This window comes from Falco biarmicus, chromosome 9, assembly GCF_023638135.1.
Source record: "Falco biarmicus isolate bFalBia1 chromosome 9, bFalBia1.pri, whole genome shotgun sequence".
Taxonomy (NCBI): Eukaryota; Metazoa; Chordata; class Aves; order Falconiformes; family Falconidae; genus Falco; species Falco biarmicus.
The window spans coordinates 23,478,116-23,498,146 of NC_079296.1; the positions used below are offsets into that span (position 1 = coordinate 23,478,116).

The 20,031-nt window shown below is 41.1% G+C and overlaps 1 protein-coding gene across 5 annotated transcripts in view; it reads right to left on the minus strand.

The window, feature by feature from the left end:
- ADD3 (adducin 3) overlaps window positions 1-20,031 on the minus strand; it is a 103,665-nt gene that overhangs the window by 17,706 nt on the left and 65,928 nt on the right. For 4 of the 5 annotated variants that reach the window (XM_056351482.1, XM_056351480.1, XM_056351484.1 and 1 more), the window contains one exon: window positions 11,694-11,917. In XM_056351482.1, coding sequence (XP_056207457.1) covers window positions 11,694-11,888 — 195 coding nt within the window. In that variant the 5' untranslated portion in view covers window positions 11,889-11,917. Of the gene's footprint in view, window positions 1-11,693; window positions 11,918-16,467; window positions 16,716-20,031 lie in introns of those variants that run through there. The other variant, XM_056351481.1, reaches the window with a different exon arrangement.

Genomic DNA, 20,031 nt, shown 5'->3' on the forward strand with positions numbered 1-20,031 from the left:
CCTGCTTCCAAGTTCATCAACAAATACTAACAGTTATTTTCAAATTCTGTCATTCCAAGTTATTTGATAACTTCTCAAATATTCCTGAAAGAGGCTCCCTGCAAGAAAGCTCTGGTATTACACACTCTGCAAGGCTGAAATGCTCTTTCACTCTTGTTTACAATATGTATATAAGGAAACTGCATATTTGTAGTCTCCCGGGGGCTATGTGGAAGACAGAATTCACAAAATTCATGGAAGTATTTGCTTGGGAGGAGACTGAGAAGAACAGTTATCTGTATTATATTAAATCACTCTTTCTTTAATTCAACAAGGACTATAAAAAGGATCTGCAAAAACGTTCACAGTAAACTCTTATTAGTCATATTCAGACCTTTTTTTTTTTTTTAAACCTGTATGAGTAATGTTACTTTTCTAGCAGAAAAAAAGGTAGTGTGATGTATTTCAGGCAATTTTTTGACAAAGATTTTTTTGTTTCTTACCATATTTTTAATTCTGCTTTCTGATCATGCTATTTTCATTCTTCTGAGCTTAGTTTTGCTCTCTGATGTTAACAGTAGTATATTATACACTGCTGAGGCCACTACAAATGAGGATTTACTGTTGTATCAACAATTCTGTCAAACCAAACAAGCAGCTTTACTTAAAAATAATTTTAGAAAAAGCAGAAAATAGGCAAAAGCTGGGGCAAGTAGGACATATAGAGGTTTGGCACGAGCTGTAAAGCAGAGGTGAGGATAGGGATGAAGAGCATAAAATAAAGTACGCAATTTATCCACGTGTCAGTACACAACAATGTTTTCTAGCAGACTGCAGCCTTCAGTGTCATGCACATGACTCACGCACATTCCTCCATGGATATTTATGAATATTTCAAAACCTTTTGTTCACTGCTACAGACCTTTAAAACATGGATCTCTATGTCCTTGGATAACCATCCCACATGTGCCAACACAACCTTCCTCCATTTATGATAATTCCCGATGAGCCCATATGAAGGGCATCACCTTCTTCTGGACAACAATTTACCTTAAATATTAGCCATTAAATGAATAATATTTATTGAAGCTTTCACTGTAAAGCACTGATTTCTGTAAAACCACTACTGTGCAGGGCCCAGATTTTGGGTCCAACTCATTCAGCAGCAGGAATCTGCTCCTGAAAACCTAACCGGTTTTGTTTTGCTTTAATTCACCAGCCTGTAATAGATATATGGCATTACACTGCAACTGCCTGCAAACGACCAAGTAAAAGTCATGCTTGAGACATGTTTTCAAAAAGATGACCAACACTCAGCTCTGGCACAAAGCAGATACTTTTCAAGCAGAAAGATCACCAGTAATTTCAGATGTAGTATTTGACAAGAAAGTGCTGACAAAGAAAAAACTACTGTCAGATGAATGAAAAATGATGTTAATCAGCTGTATGCTCAGCATTGCTCCATAGAGAAATTTTCAGCTCTAGGATTTAAACAGCTTTTTGGGCACACATGGGTTTTGTTTGTTTTAAAACAGCAAAACTTCAGACGTAAGATGAGACAGTAACAGCAGTGACTTTTTACAGTGGTGTACTAAGTCCCAAAGCGAGAAACTCAGCATCTCAAGGCTGCTCAAGCTGCCTGTCAACAGTCACCCTGTCAACAGAGCTGCACCACTTCTGGACTTGGCCAACCTGCCTGTGCCTGCACAGCCAGCGAGGCTGCTGCCTGGATAACCCACCCAGCTGTAGGTGAGGATTGTTTCCTGTTTGCACAAACATCCTTCTGCCTTCAGTGAGCTCACCTCCCCAGCCAAGCACCAGTGTTCCACCTTGTTTGTGCTGGAACAGCACTTCAAGCATCCTGCAGAAAGTTTGCATAGAAAATAGCACCTAAGCTACCTCAGTGAATAGCCTGACCTCAGTACGCAGCAGGCTGCAAACTCCCCTTCCACCGCTGCCAGCTGAGGTTGTTCTCTTCGAAACTGCAGTGAGCTGAACTGCACTAAGTAAAGCAGGGGAAAACATGGTTTTGAATTTACACCATGAACCAAAGCACCCCCTGCACAGCCAAGCCTGGCAGCTGCTGACTTGATTGCCCTGAGCTGGCAGTGCGCAGCTGCCCTGCTTCCATCTCACCCACCTTCTGAATGCCACTCCACTACCTTGCACTGATACGAATTTCCCCACAACTCACCAGTAAAAATATGCAGGGCAGCTCAGCTTGATCCTAAAACAAGTGTTTCTAACACTCCAGACAGCTCTTTTACACAGCCTCACACAGTACTGCAGCTTGCAGAACAGAAACCGATTTTCTTGATAGAGTCATTAGTTACATGATTAGGTCAAGGTTTTTCTAACACCATAAAATTACTTCTCCAGAAATACTTGCAATCATCTTCCAAATACACATCAAACTCAAGCAGTTTAGATGCAAACATCTTTCAGCTTAGACCTGCAAGGGTTCTCTGAAACTCAAGCGTGAAGTTACAAGCCTCAGTTCTGACTCATTCACTTCATTTTCTTTCAGCAGGACAGCCTAAGTGTGAGCTGACAGCATAAACTGGGGCTTTTAAGAATCAAATCAACATTTGCATGTACCAGTTGACAACTGGTATTTTTCCGTCAACATAAGCAGAAAAAATAGAATAACCGACTTGCTAGAGTAACCTATTTTACATGTATACACATCTATATATGGCACAGAACAAAAACGTTGTTAGAAAATTTTAGTATTAATCTCTTCATCTTGGTAGGCAGCTCTCTGAGGAGGTTAAAAAGTATGCAGGCTCATAGGTATTTTGCCTATCTTTCTATGCTGTTTCTTGTTTATTGTCCATTGATTTCTCCATGTAGTCCTTATCCACTCAAAAGAAGTAGAAATAAGAATAGTAAGAAAAAAATTTCCCTGTAAATAGAGAAAACAATGGTATACAGGTTATCTACCAATATTCCATGCCATTGCAAACCTTCAAGAGGAGAAAGCATGTGCTTGCATCAGGATTAACTACAGTAAGGTCCAAACAGTTTGGTATGTCAGCCTGCAGGAAAGCTGGTAGAAAAGGTATGTGGGGTCCCTACATGTAAGGCAGCAACAGCACTGCTGTTTGACTAAAAGCAGCAGAATAATACAAGAAAACCCTTCACACATTTTCACTTTTTCCCATTTTTGATCACAGTTTATGTATCTTAAACGCATTTTTAAAAACACATCTACACATAAACGTGCCCACACAGAGTCTCTAAGCCAAATCACCACTGCTGAAGAAAACTTTTAAAACTTAACTGGTATTTTGTTCTGGAGAGCGAAGAGATGTCAGTTTTAACTCCTGTGCTGTAAACGTAGCTGTGGCTGCTGGCGGAGAGCAAGACCTTCACCAAAACAGCCGATACTGGTTCGTAACAGACTGTTTCAAGACTGGAGTTCAGATACAAACAACCGGTGCACTAAGTGGAAAAGGGTGGAGTCGGCCACAAAAAAAACCGCCAGCGAGTAAAGGCTGGTGGGGAGAAGATAAAACACAAAAAGCGTTTGTTAACACCACGGGGGAAAAAAACAACCCAGGGTGTGTGTAGGGAGAAGCTTTTGTGTTAAGATAGAAAGAAATGGGCTTAGTAATACATAGGGGGAATTAGGTAAAGTTATAATAATCTCTTCAGTTGCAGTGAAGCGCGTGGCTATCTGGGCTGGATGCAGCGACTCAATCAGCAGCAAGCAGGTCCCCACACTGAGCTCAGCCTGCGCTGGTTTTTCCGGCTCCTCTAACCTGGTACACACTAGCTTCCCTCCGTGAGCTGGTGTGTTTACTCCTGCGATAAACAGCCTAGAGATACCCTATGATTAAAGCAAAACCTGAAGCACTGAACTCCTTTGCAAAGCCTATCTTCAGCACACCCAGCTCCCCAAGTCCCAGTGCCAGCTGTCGTCCCACCCTCACAAAACTGCTGCCATGAATGGAGGGTCTGTGTCCCTCCCTCATGTTCTTGTGGAATAAAGTCATACTATGCATCTTTGCTAGATGTAATATAACTGCTGAAATTTAATCAAATTACGGTTTGTCAGGGGTCTAACAGATTTCCAAGCATAATTAACTTTTTCAGTAAGGGCAGGAGTAGGGAGGGTGGAAGCACATTTGGCGGTGATGCACCAGGACAGATGACAGGCAGAGGTCTTGCAGGGCGTTCTGGATGTATGTGCCTCTGCAGCCAGGGATGAAAGTTATCAGTCGTGACCTTCCAGGATTTTCCAGGCACTGTTAAAAGAGCGTACTAAACCAAAGGATTATTGAACAGCCAAACCCAACCAACCAAAAGCCTTAAAAAAAAAAAAGCCTTAAAAATGAATACAGCTAAATCACAGATTCACAGAACGATCAGGGTTGGAAGGGACCTCTGGAGATCATCTAGTCCACCCCCCTGCTAAAGCAGGTTCTCCCAGAGCAGGTTGCACAGGGTTGCATCCAGGCAGGTGTTGAATGTCTCCAGAGGAGACCCCACAGCCTCTCTGGGCAGCCTGGGCCAGTGCTCTGTCACCCTCAAGGTAAAGAAGTTCTTCCCCATGTTCAGCTGGAGCTGCCTGTGCTGCAGTTTGTGCCCGTTGCCCCTTGTCCTGTCGCTGGGCACCATTGAAAAGAGCCTGGCCCCGTCCTCTGACACTCGCCCGTAAGATATTTGTAGGCATGGGTAAGAGTTTCTCTCCACCCAGCCCTCCAGCCTGTCCAGATCTTGCTGAATGGCAGCACAGCTGCCTTCTCCCCGTTTTGTATCATCAGCAAACTTGCCAAAAGTATGCCTAGTCTGTTCATCCAGGACATTGATAACTGAGTTCACCAGGACTGGACCCAGTGCTGACCCCTGGGGAACACCACTGGCTACAGATCGCCAGCTGGACTCTGCACCGCTGGTCACAGCTCTGAGCTCTGCCATTCAGCCAGTTCTCAATCCACCTCACGGGCCTCATCTAGTCCACACTTCCTGAGTTTACACATGATGTTGTGGGAGACCATGTCAAAAACCTTGCTGATGTCAAGGTAGACAACGTCCACCAGTCTCCCCTTGTCTACCCAGCCAGTCGTTCATTCCATCACAGAAGGCTATCAGGTTGGTCAGGCATGATCTCCCCTTGGTATATCCATGCTGACTACTCCTGATAACCTTCTTTTCCTCCATGTGCTTTGAGATGACCTACAGCATGAGCTGTTCCATCACCTATCCAGGGATGGAGGGAAGGCTGACCAGCCTGTAGTTTCCTGGGTCCTCCTTCTTGCCTTTTGAAGACTGGAGTGACACTGGCTTTCTTTCAGTCCTCAGGCACCTCTCCTGTCCTCCATGACCTTCCAAAGATGATGGAGAGTGGCTTTGCAATAACATCTGCCATCTCCCTCAGCACTCGGGGGTGCATCCCATCGGAGCCCATGGATTTGTGGGTATTAGGTTTGCTTAAGTGATCTCTAACATGAACCTCCTTGACCAAGGGAAAGTCTTCCTTTCTCTAGACTTCTTCTCTTGCCTCCATGGCCTAGTAAACTGGAGGGCCAGCCTTGGCAGTGAAAACTGAAGCAAAGGTGGCATCCAAGTAACTCTGCCTTTTCTGTGTCCTTCGTCACCAGGGCACTCACCTCATTCAAGCAGCAGGCCTGCATTTTCCCTAGTCATCCTTTTCCTGCTAATGTACTTGAAGAAGCTATTCTTGTTGTTCTTGACCTCCCTTGCCAGATTTCATTCCAATCGGACCTTAGCCTTCCTTGTCACCTCCCTGCATGTTCTGATCCCATCCTTATATTCCTCTGAAGTGACCTGTCTCTTTTTCCACAACCTGTAATTTTCCTTTTTCTGTTTGAAATTTGCCAGAAGCTCCTTACTCGTCCATGCAGGTCTCCTGCCCCCTTGATTTCCTGCTCATGGGGATGCACCTGTCTTGAGCTTGTCCTTTCAGTCATTATTCATTATCTGTACTGCTCTCACCAGACAGATTTGATGCCTTCATTGGACAGAATTTACAAGACTAGTGAATGAAAGAAAAATGGTGGATTTTGTTACAATGCGTTGTATTTTAGATCACCTTATCACTTACCTAGGGAATTAATCCAGATCAGAGTGTTATTCACAATTAATAACTTCAAATACATATAGAATCATAGGAAAGTCATCAGGCAAAGAGGATGGATCTGAATGTTTAATGATCCGAGTAATCTAAAGGACACAGTACCAAAAGTACAACAGAATTTGTAGACACCTGCCAAGACAACAAAACCCCAAACCCAAGCAGTTAACAACCAGCAGAAAGATTAGAAATATGGATGAGACAGGGGGGCAAGGATTCATTTGAAAATTGTTGGCATTTATATCATGATTTTAACTAAATGGAAAGCACCAATATGGAAATGAGAGGAGTGCAAAGTAACTAATTTTTAATGTAACAAAGTGGGGAAAAACTCACAATTGCTCTTGTGGTGCAGATGGATATGAATTGACCGCACACTGTCACAGCTATAGAAATGGAAGTTAGGCAATAGGATTTCTTGGTTCCCTCTCAGAAATCTAGTGGATGGCCTTGATTTAAGACACCATTACCCTGAGCATAATTTCCTCCTCACTTAAAATGCTGAACTTGCCCAGGCCACCTGGTCTGCTCCAGGCTCAGCAGGGTATTGTCACGGCTCACAGGGGATCTTTAAGGGACGTTTTGTGGCATGTCTTAAATGACATGCCAAGTTGAGCTTATCTCCCCTGGTGAACGAAATGCTGCACAGTTTGTATGATGAAAGCATGCAATTAAATAAGCTATTGTGACGAGAGGAGAGTCAGGACTCCCCAGCAGGAAGATGGCAGAGAAGATCAAAGAAGGAGCTGCAGTGCGAGAGGCCTGCCCAGCAAGGAGGTCCCAGGGGATGTACAAAGTTGTGAGCCCTTTAAGACCAAAGGGTGATGCTCTTGAAAGATCCAAAAGGCTTTTGAACTTGTGGGGAAAGAGCAGCAGAAGCTGAAACATGGGAGGAACTGAAAAGACTTTGATATTTTAGAGAAAATAAATTGCCCCAAAAGTGAGCGGTGTTGCAAAGATACTGGATGTTCACTTGATACAAAATGAAGCAAGCTAGACAACTGCAGAAATTGGGGGAAAAAATAAATCAAACCATCCTTCATCCCTGTCCTGATGGTTTGAAAATAACACAGCCATGAAAAAAAAAATCATCATCAAGTGTGGGTGGGTTTGCTTGTTATTGAGGAGAAAATCCTGCCTGCTAAGGCAGACCTCTGAATAGACAAGTTGCTAAGCTGGACTGTTATCTCCCCACTTTTTTGGGCAAGACCAGCTAGCATGGGTAGGCAGGGGTGTGTGTACATGTACAAGGAAGGAAGGGAGGCACAGGAGAGAGGTACATTTTTAACCTCAGCATAAAAAGAACTGATTTTGCAATCTGGATGGCTAAACCTGAACCAATGCCCTCATGTTACAGTAGTGCCAAGCTAGAATTGCCCTGAACACCCTGCAGAACCATGAAGGATTGGTAGATGCTCTCTATATACAACATGAAATTAAAGCAGAGCATGATGAGATCCTGCCAGCAAAGTGCTCAACTTAAAACCAAACAAGCTCCAAGTAACCGTGTTTCATATGTAAAAACAGCAAGTGCACATTCAATGGGTCTCGACAAGCCACACAAAACTTTCACTGGTAAATTCAAAACATAAACTGGGCATTTAAACTCCAATAACCAAGGATTTTTATGTTTATATATTTCAACTGTTCAACTTATAATTAATACACAAATTTGAGTACTCCAACTTTTTCTTACATCAATAAAAATAATTAAATATATCTCATATAACAGTATATCTTATGTATAAGAACGCGTCCTCTCCCATTTCCACCCTGACCTGTGGCTCTTCTTCAAATACAGTGATGTAAAGTGGATGTAAGGTACTCCTCAATGCAGTTTAAGGAGTGATCCTAACTTCCTGTTGGGTTACACACACTGTCCTGTTAGCTAAAGACTGTAGTTAGTTTTCCTGCTGGTTAGACAATTCTTTCACATGGTCTCACTTCACTGGAAGCAGCATGCCACTGCTGCCTGCCCACAGAAACACCTGACGCCTTCCATGGCCTCTCTGGGAGGGCTGCAGGGCATTTCTCCCTTCAGTAAGTTCACAGAGCTCCTCAATGCTGAACTGAGACTGTTCAGTCTTCACACAGCATAACTATGCAACCATTGCTTCCAGCCCCCCCAGTGTTTTTGAAGCTTCCAGTTGCCATGGTAAAAGCACCAGAGAAATGCCAGAAGGAAATGAAGGCCAGGAGTACTTGTATACCATAACTGAAATAAGGGGTTTGATGATGCAGCAAACAAATGTTTACTCTTTGAAAGAGGTACTTACCCTGTGTTAGCAAACAATATATGACTGTTTAGCATATAAAAAGAAAAAACTTTTTAATTTCAAAGTTGGAAAATCTAAAAAAAAAACCCCATCTTTTCAAATTTCGGATATATTATAGGTCAATTATCTCAGACCCGATGTAAAGCAATAAAATTAGTCCACTTCACAGATGTAGTATTTTTTCTTTAAAAATAACAACACAGCACCCAAACCTTCTGAACTTGCAGAAAGTACTGTAATAAACTCAAATGGCTTTATCTCAAAGATTGGCCAGCAGTACCTCTGGATGCTATCGGTCTGTTCAGACCCAGCTGACATTAATTTCTTTCCACCTTTCTAACAGACATAGAACAACAAACACGTGGGTTCTCTCAGATTCTCCAGGCCATCAGATGCTCATGGGTTACATGCAGGATTCAGCAAACATAGAATTCACAGATAATGCCAGGACATTCTTTGTGGGCAGCAGTCATAAAATGCCTGTAATTTGTTTAAGATTTATTATGAACAGACTCTTAAGACATTAGCAAACGTCAGAGGTAATGGGAATAGCTTTTCGGTAGCTTTTAAATTATTTAATTTAGGAAAGGGAAATTGCACATCAGAGACAAGTAGTCAGACTGCACATCAATATGTGCATCAAACAGTACATCAGAGAGATTCAGCAGTTTGATGTCTGGAGATGTCTGGTCAGGGCTGTAGCCCTTACAGTAACATGCACTGTGCAAAATACACCACTGATCCTGAAATGTATTCTCTAATTTATTTTCTTGCTAAAGGACTTAGATTTTCCTACTTGAAAGAAAGAAAAAAGCTTGTTAATAAAACAGATGGAATCAGTATCTATGTTTCCTAGTATATGACAGTGATTAACCCTTTAGTTTTACACCATAACCTTTTGCTTGGAGAAAGTGCATGTTCAAACCAGCTCACCTCAAGTCCATACATGCTATTGCATTTTTAAGAAAGGTATTATCCTTCCTACATTCACCTCACATTTAATAATACTTGCTAGAAGATGAGTCAATAGCTGTTTCTCTGTTCTGAATGTATATATCAAGACTGGGTAAAGATATGAATGCATGTACCTAAGACTGGGTGAAGATTTACCAGCAAGCAAGCTCTTCTTTAAAATGTGTCTGATAACCTCTCTTCCTCTTCTTCTAAACACCTTCAAACTATTTCTTCCTTGTCGACTGGAATAAACCAGAGAAGCAACAAAGCTCTATGCAAACTTCTAATATGTAATTCTGCAGCTATAGAACAAAAACATTACACACAATTCTCGTTAATTCAATCCTGAACCTTTGTTACGCAGACTGGTAACAGGAAAAATGCTTTCCAGCCCTTTTGCGACAAATATTATATTCAGGAGGAGACAAGGTAATTGTTTTCAGTCCTGACTCTCAAAACATTATGGCACATCGCAGCTGGAACCTGGAAGAAATAATGCAGTTTCTATCCCCAAATCAGTTATGAAATTTGCTTGATGGACATTCAGTTACAGATACTGTATTAAAACTGCTTTTATTTCCTCACTTGAGAAATCATAACAGGGTTCCTGTGAATTTTTTACATCAAGAGACAATAAAAAGAGATACTTGAGGGGAAATAGTAGCTCAGACAACTCCCCTTTGTGCCTGATCGCACACTTGGCTCCCATGTTGTCGTTTCTCCCTGGCAGATGCTGAGAGCTGAGCAGGCGGCAGGTCCTGGCTTATTTGGACAACTGTTCCCTTACACAACAAAAACTTGCAACTTATTGGCAGCTCCAAACAGTCACTTCCCAAAAAGTGCTGGGCTCAGCTTCTCTTGTGGCAGGACACTAACAACAGCCCGGCAGCGCTTTGTCCCCCAACCTTCTGTTAAAGCAGTTACCCAAACTCAGGGGTTGCCCCTCTTCATCCCTCTTCCTAACATCTGCACTGCAGTGATACTGCATTTATTAAAAAAACCACAGAGGCTGTAGCAAAGGGAAATTCATTACATTTTGCAGACTTGGCAAAAGGTCCCCCAAAACGTTAAGGAAATAGTTACACTCATCAGATTCAATACCGCCATTGAAAGGACCAAGAAAATAACACATGTACAAGCCCAAACAAGAGCTCTCCAATTTATTTTTCTCTGTTAGGCTAAAGATCTGGTCTGTGCTGTGAGTCCTGGCTATTCATAACGTGAATATTTTAACAGGAAGAAGCAGATTCTGATCACATTTTATAATTGAGTGTTTAACATAAAATTATCGTGATTAAAGCATTATGCAATACCTCCCTTAAGAGTATTTTCTTTATAAAAGAGCTTGGCTGCAAAACCAAACTTGCACAAATTGACTTGAAAGTAATAAATTCCTTAGTCAACAGGTTCACATTATACTCAGAGCAACACACAGATCCAAGAGGCACTCCACGATAACACTTTAGCAAACAATCCTGTTATTCATGGATGACTATAACAGGGTGATTACTAGCAGCTGTTTGCAATCTCATTACATATGGAAAAGCTTCAAAAAAAATTACAGAAGCACCCCAACTTACAGAGGAACTGGAGAGAGAAGGATCTGTAAAGCTGCTTAACCCCTTCCCAGTCCCGTTATCCTTATTACATTATATTCCAACATCCTTAAAGGATCACCCTCCACCATCCTTACTCACTCCCCATGGCTTCAAAATACTCAAGACAACAGTATAACTTTCCAATGTATTAATCAGGTTAAACCAAAAGAATGCATATATTAAAATGTAACTTAAAACTAATGTCAGTGTGGTTCAATAGATTTAACAGTTTTATATGTAGCCTACACAAGTAGTGAACTTATACAATGAGTAGATGAGTGCTAATATGGCCAAGTACGGGTATGACTGCTTCCAAGGACATGAAAAGAACATAGCCTAGCTTTTAAACAAACTTAAGCCAATTATAAATGTTAATTAAAGCATTCCTGATGCAAATGATAGGTTAATATTCAAACTCAGAAAGCAGAACTCTGAGTAATGCCCTAATTTGTTCTTACTTGACCACTGACTCCTTCACTCTCTTCCCTACCCCTTATGTTTTAACTAAGTACCCTGCAGCCAGCCAGATCTTCTTGCAATACTGCAGTGAAGCCTAAGAATATAAAAGCATCAGGAGAAAAAACTAACAAAATAAAGGCTGCTTGTTTACAGACAAAACACCATGCAAACGAAATGTTGGATAATCTGTTTAGTGATTCTTCTCAGAAGATGGTCCAGAGATATTCTAACTAGGTGTAGTATGTATTTCTAAGTCTCAAAAAGTTAATCAGGAATCTCAGAAAATAATATTCTTTCATTCTCATCCCCCCCCTTAACCCCACTCACAGGGCTCTGCAGTATCTGAGTGACCCTCTTCCTTTGCTCCATCATATTGAAGTCCTGTCTCAGGTCAGGAGACATGTTTCTCTCCCGGATATACTCTGGGTCATTCTCATTGATGCGATCAAAGTACCGCTCTTTGTGAGGCATCGTGGCTGGGGGAGGAGTAGTGATCACCACCTGACTGGCATCAGTACTCATGCTTCAACACCGCGGATGGTAGGCTTCACCTGAAACAAGAAGAGGGAAGAATGATTAACAATTAAAAGGAGGGTGTTGAATATAACTTCCAAGTCTGGACACAAATAATGTTCTTTTTCATCCCTGCCGAACAACATCTAAAATGAAAAGAGAACAAGTGAATAATTATCATAATCAGAGGACTAAGGAAAAATTCTAGAAAAGTGTTTAAAAAACAGTAATGAATTCTCTAATCACGCATAACCATTTCTATTCAAGTTCAAATAAAACCCCAACAGCATACAATTAAGAAATATGACATCAGAAATGACTTACAACATTTTGTGACAAGCTTTCTTGTACCATTTCTCATTGCACGCATCACCCCCCCCCCCAAGGTTTTTATAGCCCTCCTTCCTGACATGTTAAAGCAAACACACCCCAGAAGATGGGGCCTCTGTTTAACATCTGTTCAGACCTCATCTCCCAACTTGAACGATGACATTCCTCAATTATAGCATTTCCAAAGCATCTTATAACCCCAGCTTAAAGACAAGACACCAAGCCGCTCAAAGATTGCCAAGGGATCTCTGCAGAGAGCTGTCTGGTGTCTGCACTTTCAGGAGACACTCAGAGAAACCAAGGGGACTACAGAAAAGGTTGTATGTTGGGCTGCATCCATGGCAAACAGCTGAGTTTTAGCTTTTCTCCTCTTGTGTGCAGTTGTATGCAAAGATTCTCACTGAAGCTCATTATACTAGGAGGGAAAAAAAACAAACCACCACCCTAAAAACCTCTTTCATGTCTTGGTCCAAAGCTACGCTTAAAATCTCATTAAAAAACCTGATAAGCATTTGTAAACACAAACAGAACTGGATCAAAAGCAAAGAAGCAGGCACCTGAATTTTCATGTAAAGAATCAGGCTCAGAAGCACACTCAAACACCATTCCTCAAGTGGGTACTGAAGAAGGATGTTTTCTCAGGTTTGAGGAACAAAGCGAAGCAAGATTTTTAGGAAGAGATAGTGTTATGCAAATATGTTTTAACATGCAAATATCTACATTCAATAATATATTTAATAGAAAAATATTTGCATGCAAATGTATTTGGCATGTAAATAATTCACATCTTCGGAGGAAAAAAAGCCAAACATGAAGGAACGAGAACTGTCGAGCATTATTAAAACAGCCTGGTTTGACATTATGGTATCAGTGGTATGTGCTCTGTGGCACAGTTCACCCATCCCTCATTTGGGTCAGCGCAGCTACTGTTTGGGGCATTCTGTGAACAGTGATGAGGAGCATCTGAACTCCTCCAACTATATCCTCACGTATTTGCCGGATGAAACATCTGGAAGCCCTGTTAAAACCAGCTGCAGCAGCCCAAGCAGCCAAAACCCTCATCCTGCCTGTGACAAGTCCTTCTGGTCCTTGTGCTGCACCTCTACTGCGCAGCCACACCACGAACAAGGCTAGCAGGAGGATGCAAATTGGTTTTCTGCCAATTTCCCACGCTGACACCCAAACAGCTTTGCTGGCACACTGTGAGGGAGGGCACAAGGATGAAATCCTGGGGCACTGCATCCCTGCCACCAAATATGAAACCCCAGGCAGAAAACAAGACAGACACCACTTACGGAGCTGGGAAAGCATTAGCAGGTAAGGTACAAGAAAACCATGTCTATGATTTTCTTGTATGTTACAGATTATGAGAAGATTTGGGACTGAGATGAAATACAGCTAACACCCTTCTAAAAGACAATCACTACAGGTTGTAATTCTTTTTGTCCTTTACACTTTTTTTTTTTTTTTTTTTTTTGAGGGATGAAACACCATCCAGGAGGGAACATTACCCAGGAGCACATACAGAGCTTCCAGGAGGTACCTGGTGAGCTGGACAAACACACCACATTCTGGCATGTTTAATTTGCATCCTGGAGATAAGCTCCATGAACTCTGATGGTATGGAGGCTGTGGAAGTGTACCAGTGAGTTTTGCATTTGCTGCTTGGGTGCAGTAGGCATTCATTCAGCATTAGCAAATGACTGACCACCGGGGGAAGCCTACTACGTGTGAACAATTTGGGGATGCTGAGGGGAAGACAAGGGGCTTGCTTCAAGGAAGTGAGGGTTTGGGAAAAATCTAGTAGGAGTATAACAGGAGCTTTAGTTTATCTAAAGAATGAACTATTGTCTTTTCCAGCTGGGAGCACTGAAGCAGAAGAATAAACTTCTTGGGGCAGTGTTTGGAGATATGATCACAGCTCAGCTTTCCTCTGGTCAGGTTAGAAGAGATACCCTTATAATTGTAACCATGTATTATGTCCGTTCCCCCCACCCCAAAAAATGCAGGGTTTAAGAAACAAAAGAAAAAAGCATCATGAGAAGACACAAGACCATGAGCTCACTCTTTCACTCTCCAAATGCCACAAGGTATGAAGAGCCTGAGACCACATCTCTAAACCTACACCGTTCTCCATCTGTATCATGGTAAATACTTCCATCTGAGTCAGAACAGACACTTCCAGCACCTGCTGGTAACTGAAAGCAGTCTAGAAATGCAGATGGCAAGAACCTTGCTTGAATTGGCAACCAGCTGTGACTCCTCTCTTCAGTTGCTTCTTCCCAGGAGTTGCCTTATCCAACTGTTTTTCCTAAAATGCTCCTGAATCCTGTTAACCCCAAGTGGCACACTGCACTGCTGATCCACTTGGTTGGTTCAACTGACTACATGCATGTCTGAACTTCAAAAACCTTTTATTGTTATTATTATAGGTTTACAGGACACAATTAGTTCAAGTCTGTTACTTTAGAATTAATTCTTACAGTGACAGAAAAACCCATTCATCTGTAAAGAGAAACAAATGTGGCTGGCAATACCCAAAATCCACAAAAGAGATTTTTCTAATTGCTTTGGACTTCATTTTTTCCTTTTTCCTTTCAGAGTGGTTTGTTACCTCTAGCCATTAAGATTACAACATTGAAGTCCTTATACTATAAAAATCCTCTCCGTTACTGAACATAATATGGGTATTGGGTCTAGTTGTTCCTATTAGGTCTGGTTCAATGCCTGCTCTGTTGGGCCCAGGCTGACTCTCATATAACCCCTACTGTTTGGCTGGAAAATTTTCAAACAAATCAGCCATTCTTTTATAATTTATCTGCATCTTGCACTGTTTTTTGGTGTGGTGGTGTTTGTTTTTTTTTGTTTTGTGTGGTTTGCCGTTCCCCCCCCCCCCCCCCCCCCCCCCGAGAACATTTGTTAAAAATGTGCTCAGCTTTTGGGGATCTAAAAATCTGTACCTCCTTCTCAGCACAGGACTGGTAATGACATGGATGTAAGCGTTTACAGAAAATCCAGATCTCAAAATCTATGAATTGTGATAAAGGACTCCCTCCCTCCCTCCCCTTTTTTTGGTGAGATTCTTTTGCCTAGAAGAAAAATCAGCTTTGCTGCAAGGCAACTTTTGGCTTCCACCCCTTCCAATGATGTTCATGAATTATACAAAGTGAGCTACCATCTTCCTGAGTGGTACTAGCTAATGCTTCTTAGGCACGCTATACTGCATAAGTGATTTCAGAGACTGAAATACAGGTGGAAGTGAGAGACTGTAAGCCCCTATAGCAACTAGACACTATATCTAGACTGGTCAGAAAGGATAAATATACACAGAGAAATCAAATCTAAACTAGGATCTGATTTTGTCCTGATAAGAGCCATCACTCTTGCTCAGCTGAGACACATGTTTTAGCTCACATTTTGGCCTAGCATGCATATGCTGTTAGACCAAAAAGAGATTCAAAGTATGCAGAAGAGCAGTTATCCCACCTATGGTTCAACTACTCCAATGTGGGGCAAAAGAAACTAAGAAGAGCAAGTCAGCACATAGAAGCTTTTCTTGTACAGAATCGCTATCTCTGCTGAAAATACTTTTAGGGACCTGTGAAACAAAGAGACTTTGTTACAGGGTAATTGCTTCCCCCTGTCTAGTTATGCCCTCCTGGTTCATGACGAACTGAACTCAAACTGCTACATAAGAAAACAGGTTGTGTCCTTCCATGCTTTGGTATCTTATAGAGCTGATGGGCTTGGCCTCCCTATTCTGTTCTGTACTTTATACCCTTAAGTGGGCTACAGCGGTTAAGTGGAACATTCCGCCTCTGTCAGGAGTCTGTGCAACTCTCTACTTAAAAATAAGCTTTATTTAACAAAAGCTTCCAATTTATTCCAGGAACTTGGAACTGTTAATTTTAGGCTGCAACTTTAAGTCCTGAGCATCCCCATTTGACATTTTGTAAAGTCTAAGTACCACGCTGTGCTGCTTTTGTTGGAATAACTGTTTTCAATGTCAAATCACAAAAGCAGCTCAAAAATAATAATGAGGTCAGAGAAACAAGGAGTACTGAAGGAAAAAAAAAGCACAAGAGACCAAATGCAAGAAAAATTTATCTTGCCAAAGAACACACTAGAAGGCACTGACTTGATATATCTTTTGTAACGTACAGACTGTATATAAAATAAATATCACCGTAAGAGAAAGACAGAGCAACAGAAAAGGGGTCAAATCATTAGATCACCTATCAACAAAGCATTAACCTACCTCTTATGCTGATTTTTTTTATGGCTGGTTTCAGACATCCCCTTTTTCTCTATGCAGTACAATCCATCTGTTTGAGAGTTTCCAGCACTGCAAATCAGCAGTGTGTGCGCCGCATCATTAACCAGTATGCCTGATTGCAGGTCTGAGCGCTCGAGCTAGACTATACCACATCTGAGCATTTCTTTTTTAAGGAACACATTGTGTTATTCTGCTTTTGCTATTTCTCGCCTGGTTGTTTTTAAGGAACAGTCTGCTCTTTCTTCCCCCCTCCAGTATCTTGTCTGCCAGGAGACTTGTTGGAAGCAAACTGGGTGTCTCTTGATCTCTGTTCCAGCCTCCCTATGAAACAGGCAGGTTCCTGTCTGAATCAAAGACTTGGCTTTAGCCAACATGTCAGCTACATAAGTTAGCTGGCAGAAAGAAACACGCTTAAGGAATATGAGGAAATGGTTAAGAGGGACAGAAAAATACGTAGCAGAATATAGACTGAGACACGGTCACCATTGCTATCTTCTGGCATTAGAAAGTCAACTGTTCACCCTCTCTCCTATACACTTTAGAGATGCCATGCAACTGAGCAATTGCATCTGTTCTAGGGAAAAAAATATATTTGGGTAAACACCTCAAAATTAAATTAATTTTTAAATTCTCCTGATCAGGACATCAAATACTATAAATATCTGACAACATGTTGACAGATTTTTATTTTTTTTGAAAACATTACAACAGGTTTGGGTTTCATTTATCTGTCTCACACACTGATAAGATGAGCAAGATGCATGTTCAGACATTAGCATTTTCTAAATGCAATTTGTGGAACTGAAAATACTTCTGCTACACTAGATAGGTAGCATTTCTTCAATGTTACATTGACCGATTTTACAAATACACAGTGATTCTGTACACTAGCACTCATGTTAGCCTGTTAAACCAGGACCTTACATTGACACAAGGCAGTATTTGCATTAAAAAATAAAGTAGTTGCACCTTCTCCCAGCCTTCCCAGCTTTCTCCTGGTATTACCTCTTCAGATTCACACCAGCAGATGTTTGTAAGGTGAGATGGTGGAATGGGTAGGATAAACTACTCTTTGGCTGGTTTTAAGTTCTTTTTTGGTTTTGGTTTATTTTGTTTGGGGTTTTTTTTGTTTTGTTGTGGTTTTGTTTTTAACTTTGGGTTTTTTTTTAAATGAATTTATTTTCAGCTGTGTCAGTTCCCCCAGCCAGTTAACTGCGTATCAACACAAATGTTTGTTCTGAAACAAAGACAATGATGATACGGGGGTGTCTAATACAGCTTCTTCCAGTAGCAGTGCGCCCATAAACAATTTGTCATATTACAGCCCAAACTGGTTACAAATCAAATATTCTAATCCAGCATGGCATATTTAATTTAAGTCCTTCTGCTTTTAAATAGAGTAAGCTAATAAAATAATCATCATATCCTTTCAGACACCACATGAAAGAGACTATGTGGCAGTAGAGTATTTTCTCCCAAGAAATAAGAACTTGAGTATATCTGAATCTTAGTTTTGTGTTTCTGTGTTAAATCTAAAGAATTATTTTTGCGCAATTATAGTCAACATAAATATTCAAGCTGCGCAACTCACACTTTACTCAGTGTAAAATGGAACTGAGCCAGCTACTCTTTACTATCAGAAAGCGAGGTAACATAGGAGGTTGCAGATAGCCACCCAGAATAGGAGGGCTATACCTTTAACTGAAGATGTAACATTTTTTTCCTCTGTTAAGGCAGGCTCCTTATAATGCGCCCAGCCTGTAGCAGGTGTAGTCTGCACCTCCACATTTGCAGGCCAGCCTGCCAACATTTTGCAGCACAAGCAGTGGGGGGAAAAAAACCTCAAGCCTAGAACGATGGTTTGATGCATCCAATATGCTCTACCACATGGCCATAAGTGCTATTTGCATGTGTTAAGTCTCATAAATGAGCTGGTATGCTTAACCCTCTAGACCCAAACCTACCTTAATCATTCACATTTTGGTATTCCTCACTGCAGCGTGACAGTTTTTAAATGATTGAGAGAACCCTTGATGAGCAAGTTATCCAGTTACCCTTTTCTGAGTGACAGTGTGATAAAAGACAAAACCAGACGCAAAAGGACAACCTCTAGAGTTCAGAGACAAGGCCCATCTTGCCCAGTATTGAACCCCCTGTGCTGAGGAGAGGCTGTACATAACTGGGCTCTTTCCATTGCTGTCCTTTGAGCAGTCAGCTGCATAGGGGCTTCCTTGCTTCACTCCATAAAATGATATTTTCTTGTTTTACAAGCAAATTGTTACAGTTGTGCAGAGAATAAGAACATTTTGAGATTATGCTGTTACTTACACAAAACATTCAGGTCAGAACAAACCCAGTCAACACAAACTGGTTACAGAGAAGTAACAGAGGAGGAATTCAGAGTTTGATGGTGAAATGATGCACCCAAGTACTCCTCCAGCACACCAGGAAGGGGTTGGCTGCACCACGAGAAAGCACTGAAATCTCAAAGTGGTGAAGGAAGATTCGTATCATGTGTATTATTCACTATGAATCCTCTTTTACTGCTGGACACAGTTTGCCACACCAATTATTTGTAACAGTATGACACAAGCAAATAAGAACTATTAATTTGCAACTTTAAAGAGACACAATAGACTGTGCCACTTAAACCTCGCTTTAAGAGAGGGAGGTCAGTCACCCACATATATCATGCAGGTTTCTTTTTTCCCTTTCCCTAACCTTGTTCCTTTAAAAAAAAAAAATCTCTCTTTTCCTCCTTTTATTTATTCATTATTTTTAATAACTACTTGGTTTACAGCTTCTTACCAGAACAGTTTTTACCAGAAACTCCATATAAAACTGAGTTATATTTTGCTCATAGATAAGTTTTATTTACATATGGAAGCATATGCGTATATTTTGAAAGAACATGAAATTGCACTTTGGACTGCTGATAGTTGGCATGTCTGCTTGGGTACACAGGGTAACTGGTCCTATGAAACAGTGTGGAATCCATTGAAAGAGACTATTTCTAAGGCAATTTTAAAAAATCACCTCCTTAAATAGAGTGAAAACAGCTAATACACTAAATTATTTGTTAAAATGTAAATAGTTTCTGTACTCACTAGACTTGAAAAGCTGTCAGTCTTACCTCACACCTGCTTCTCCTCTGGGTTTTTTTTCATCTTCTATGTTATACTGAAGTTCACAAAAAAGCAGAGTAAAAATGGGTTCTATGATGAGAATGTAAGATTCTCTTGGTTTAAGGTGTTTTTCTATAGCAGCATTAAATTAAAATTTTATGCACAGGATATGAGATCACTTGAAAATACTAAGGTTAAATAACCTACTTCTGTTCAAAGGCAAGACTGCTGACCGGGAGGGATATCCTCGCTGTAGCAGAAAGCCAAGGAGACATCCAGAGAAAAGAAAACCTCTCCCTATGGCATACACAGAAAGCTCCTCTCACAGAAAGCACAGGTGTGGTGAATGACAACAATGGAAATGAAGTTACTTCTCCCCCTGTAACATTTTTCTGCTCATTCCCACTTTGCTCCATGGTAA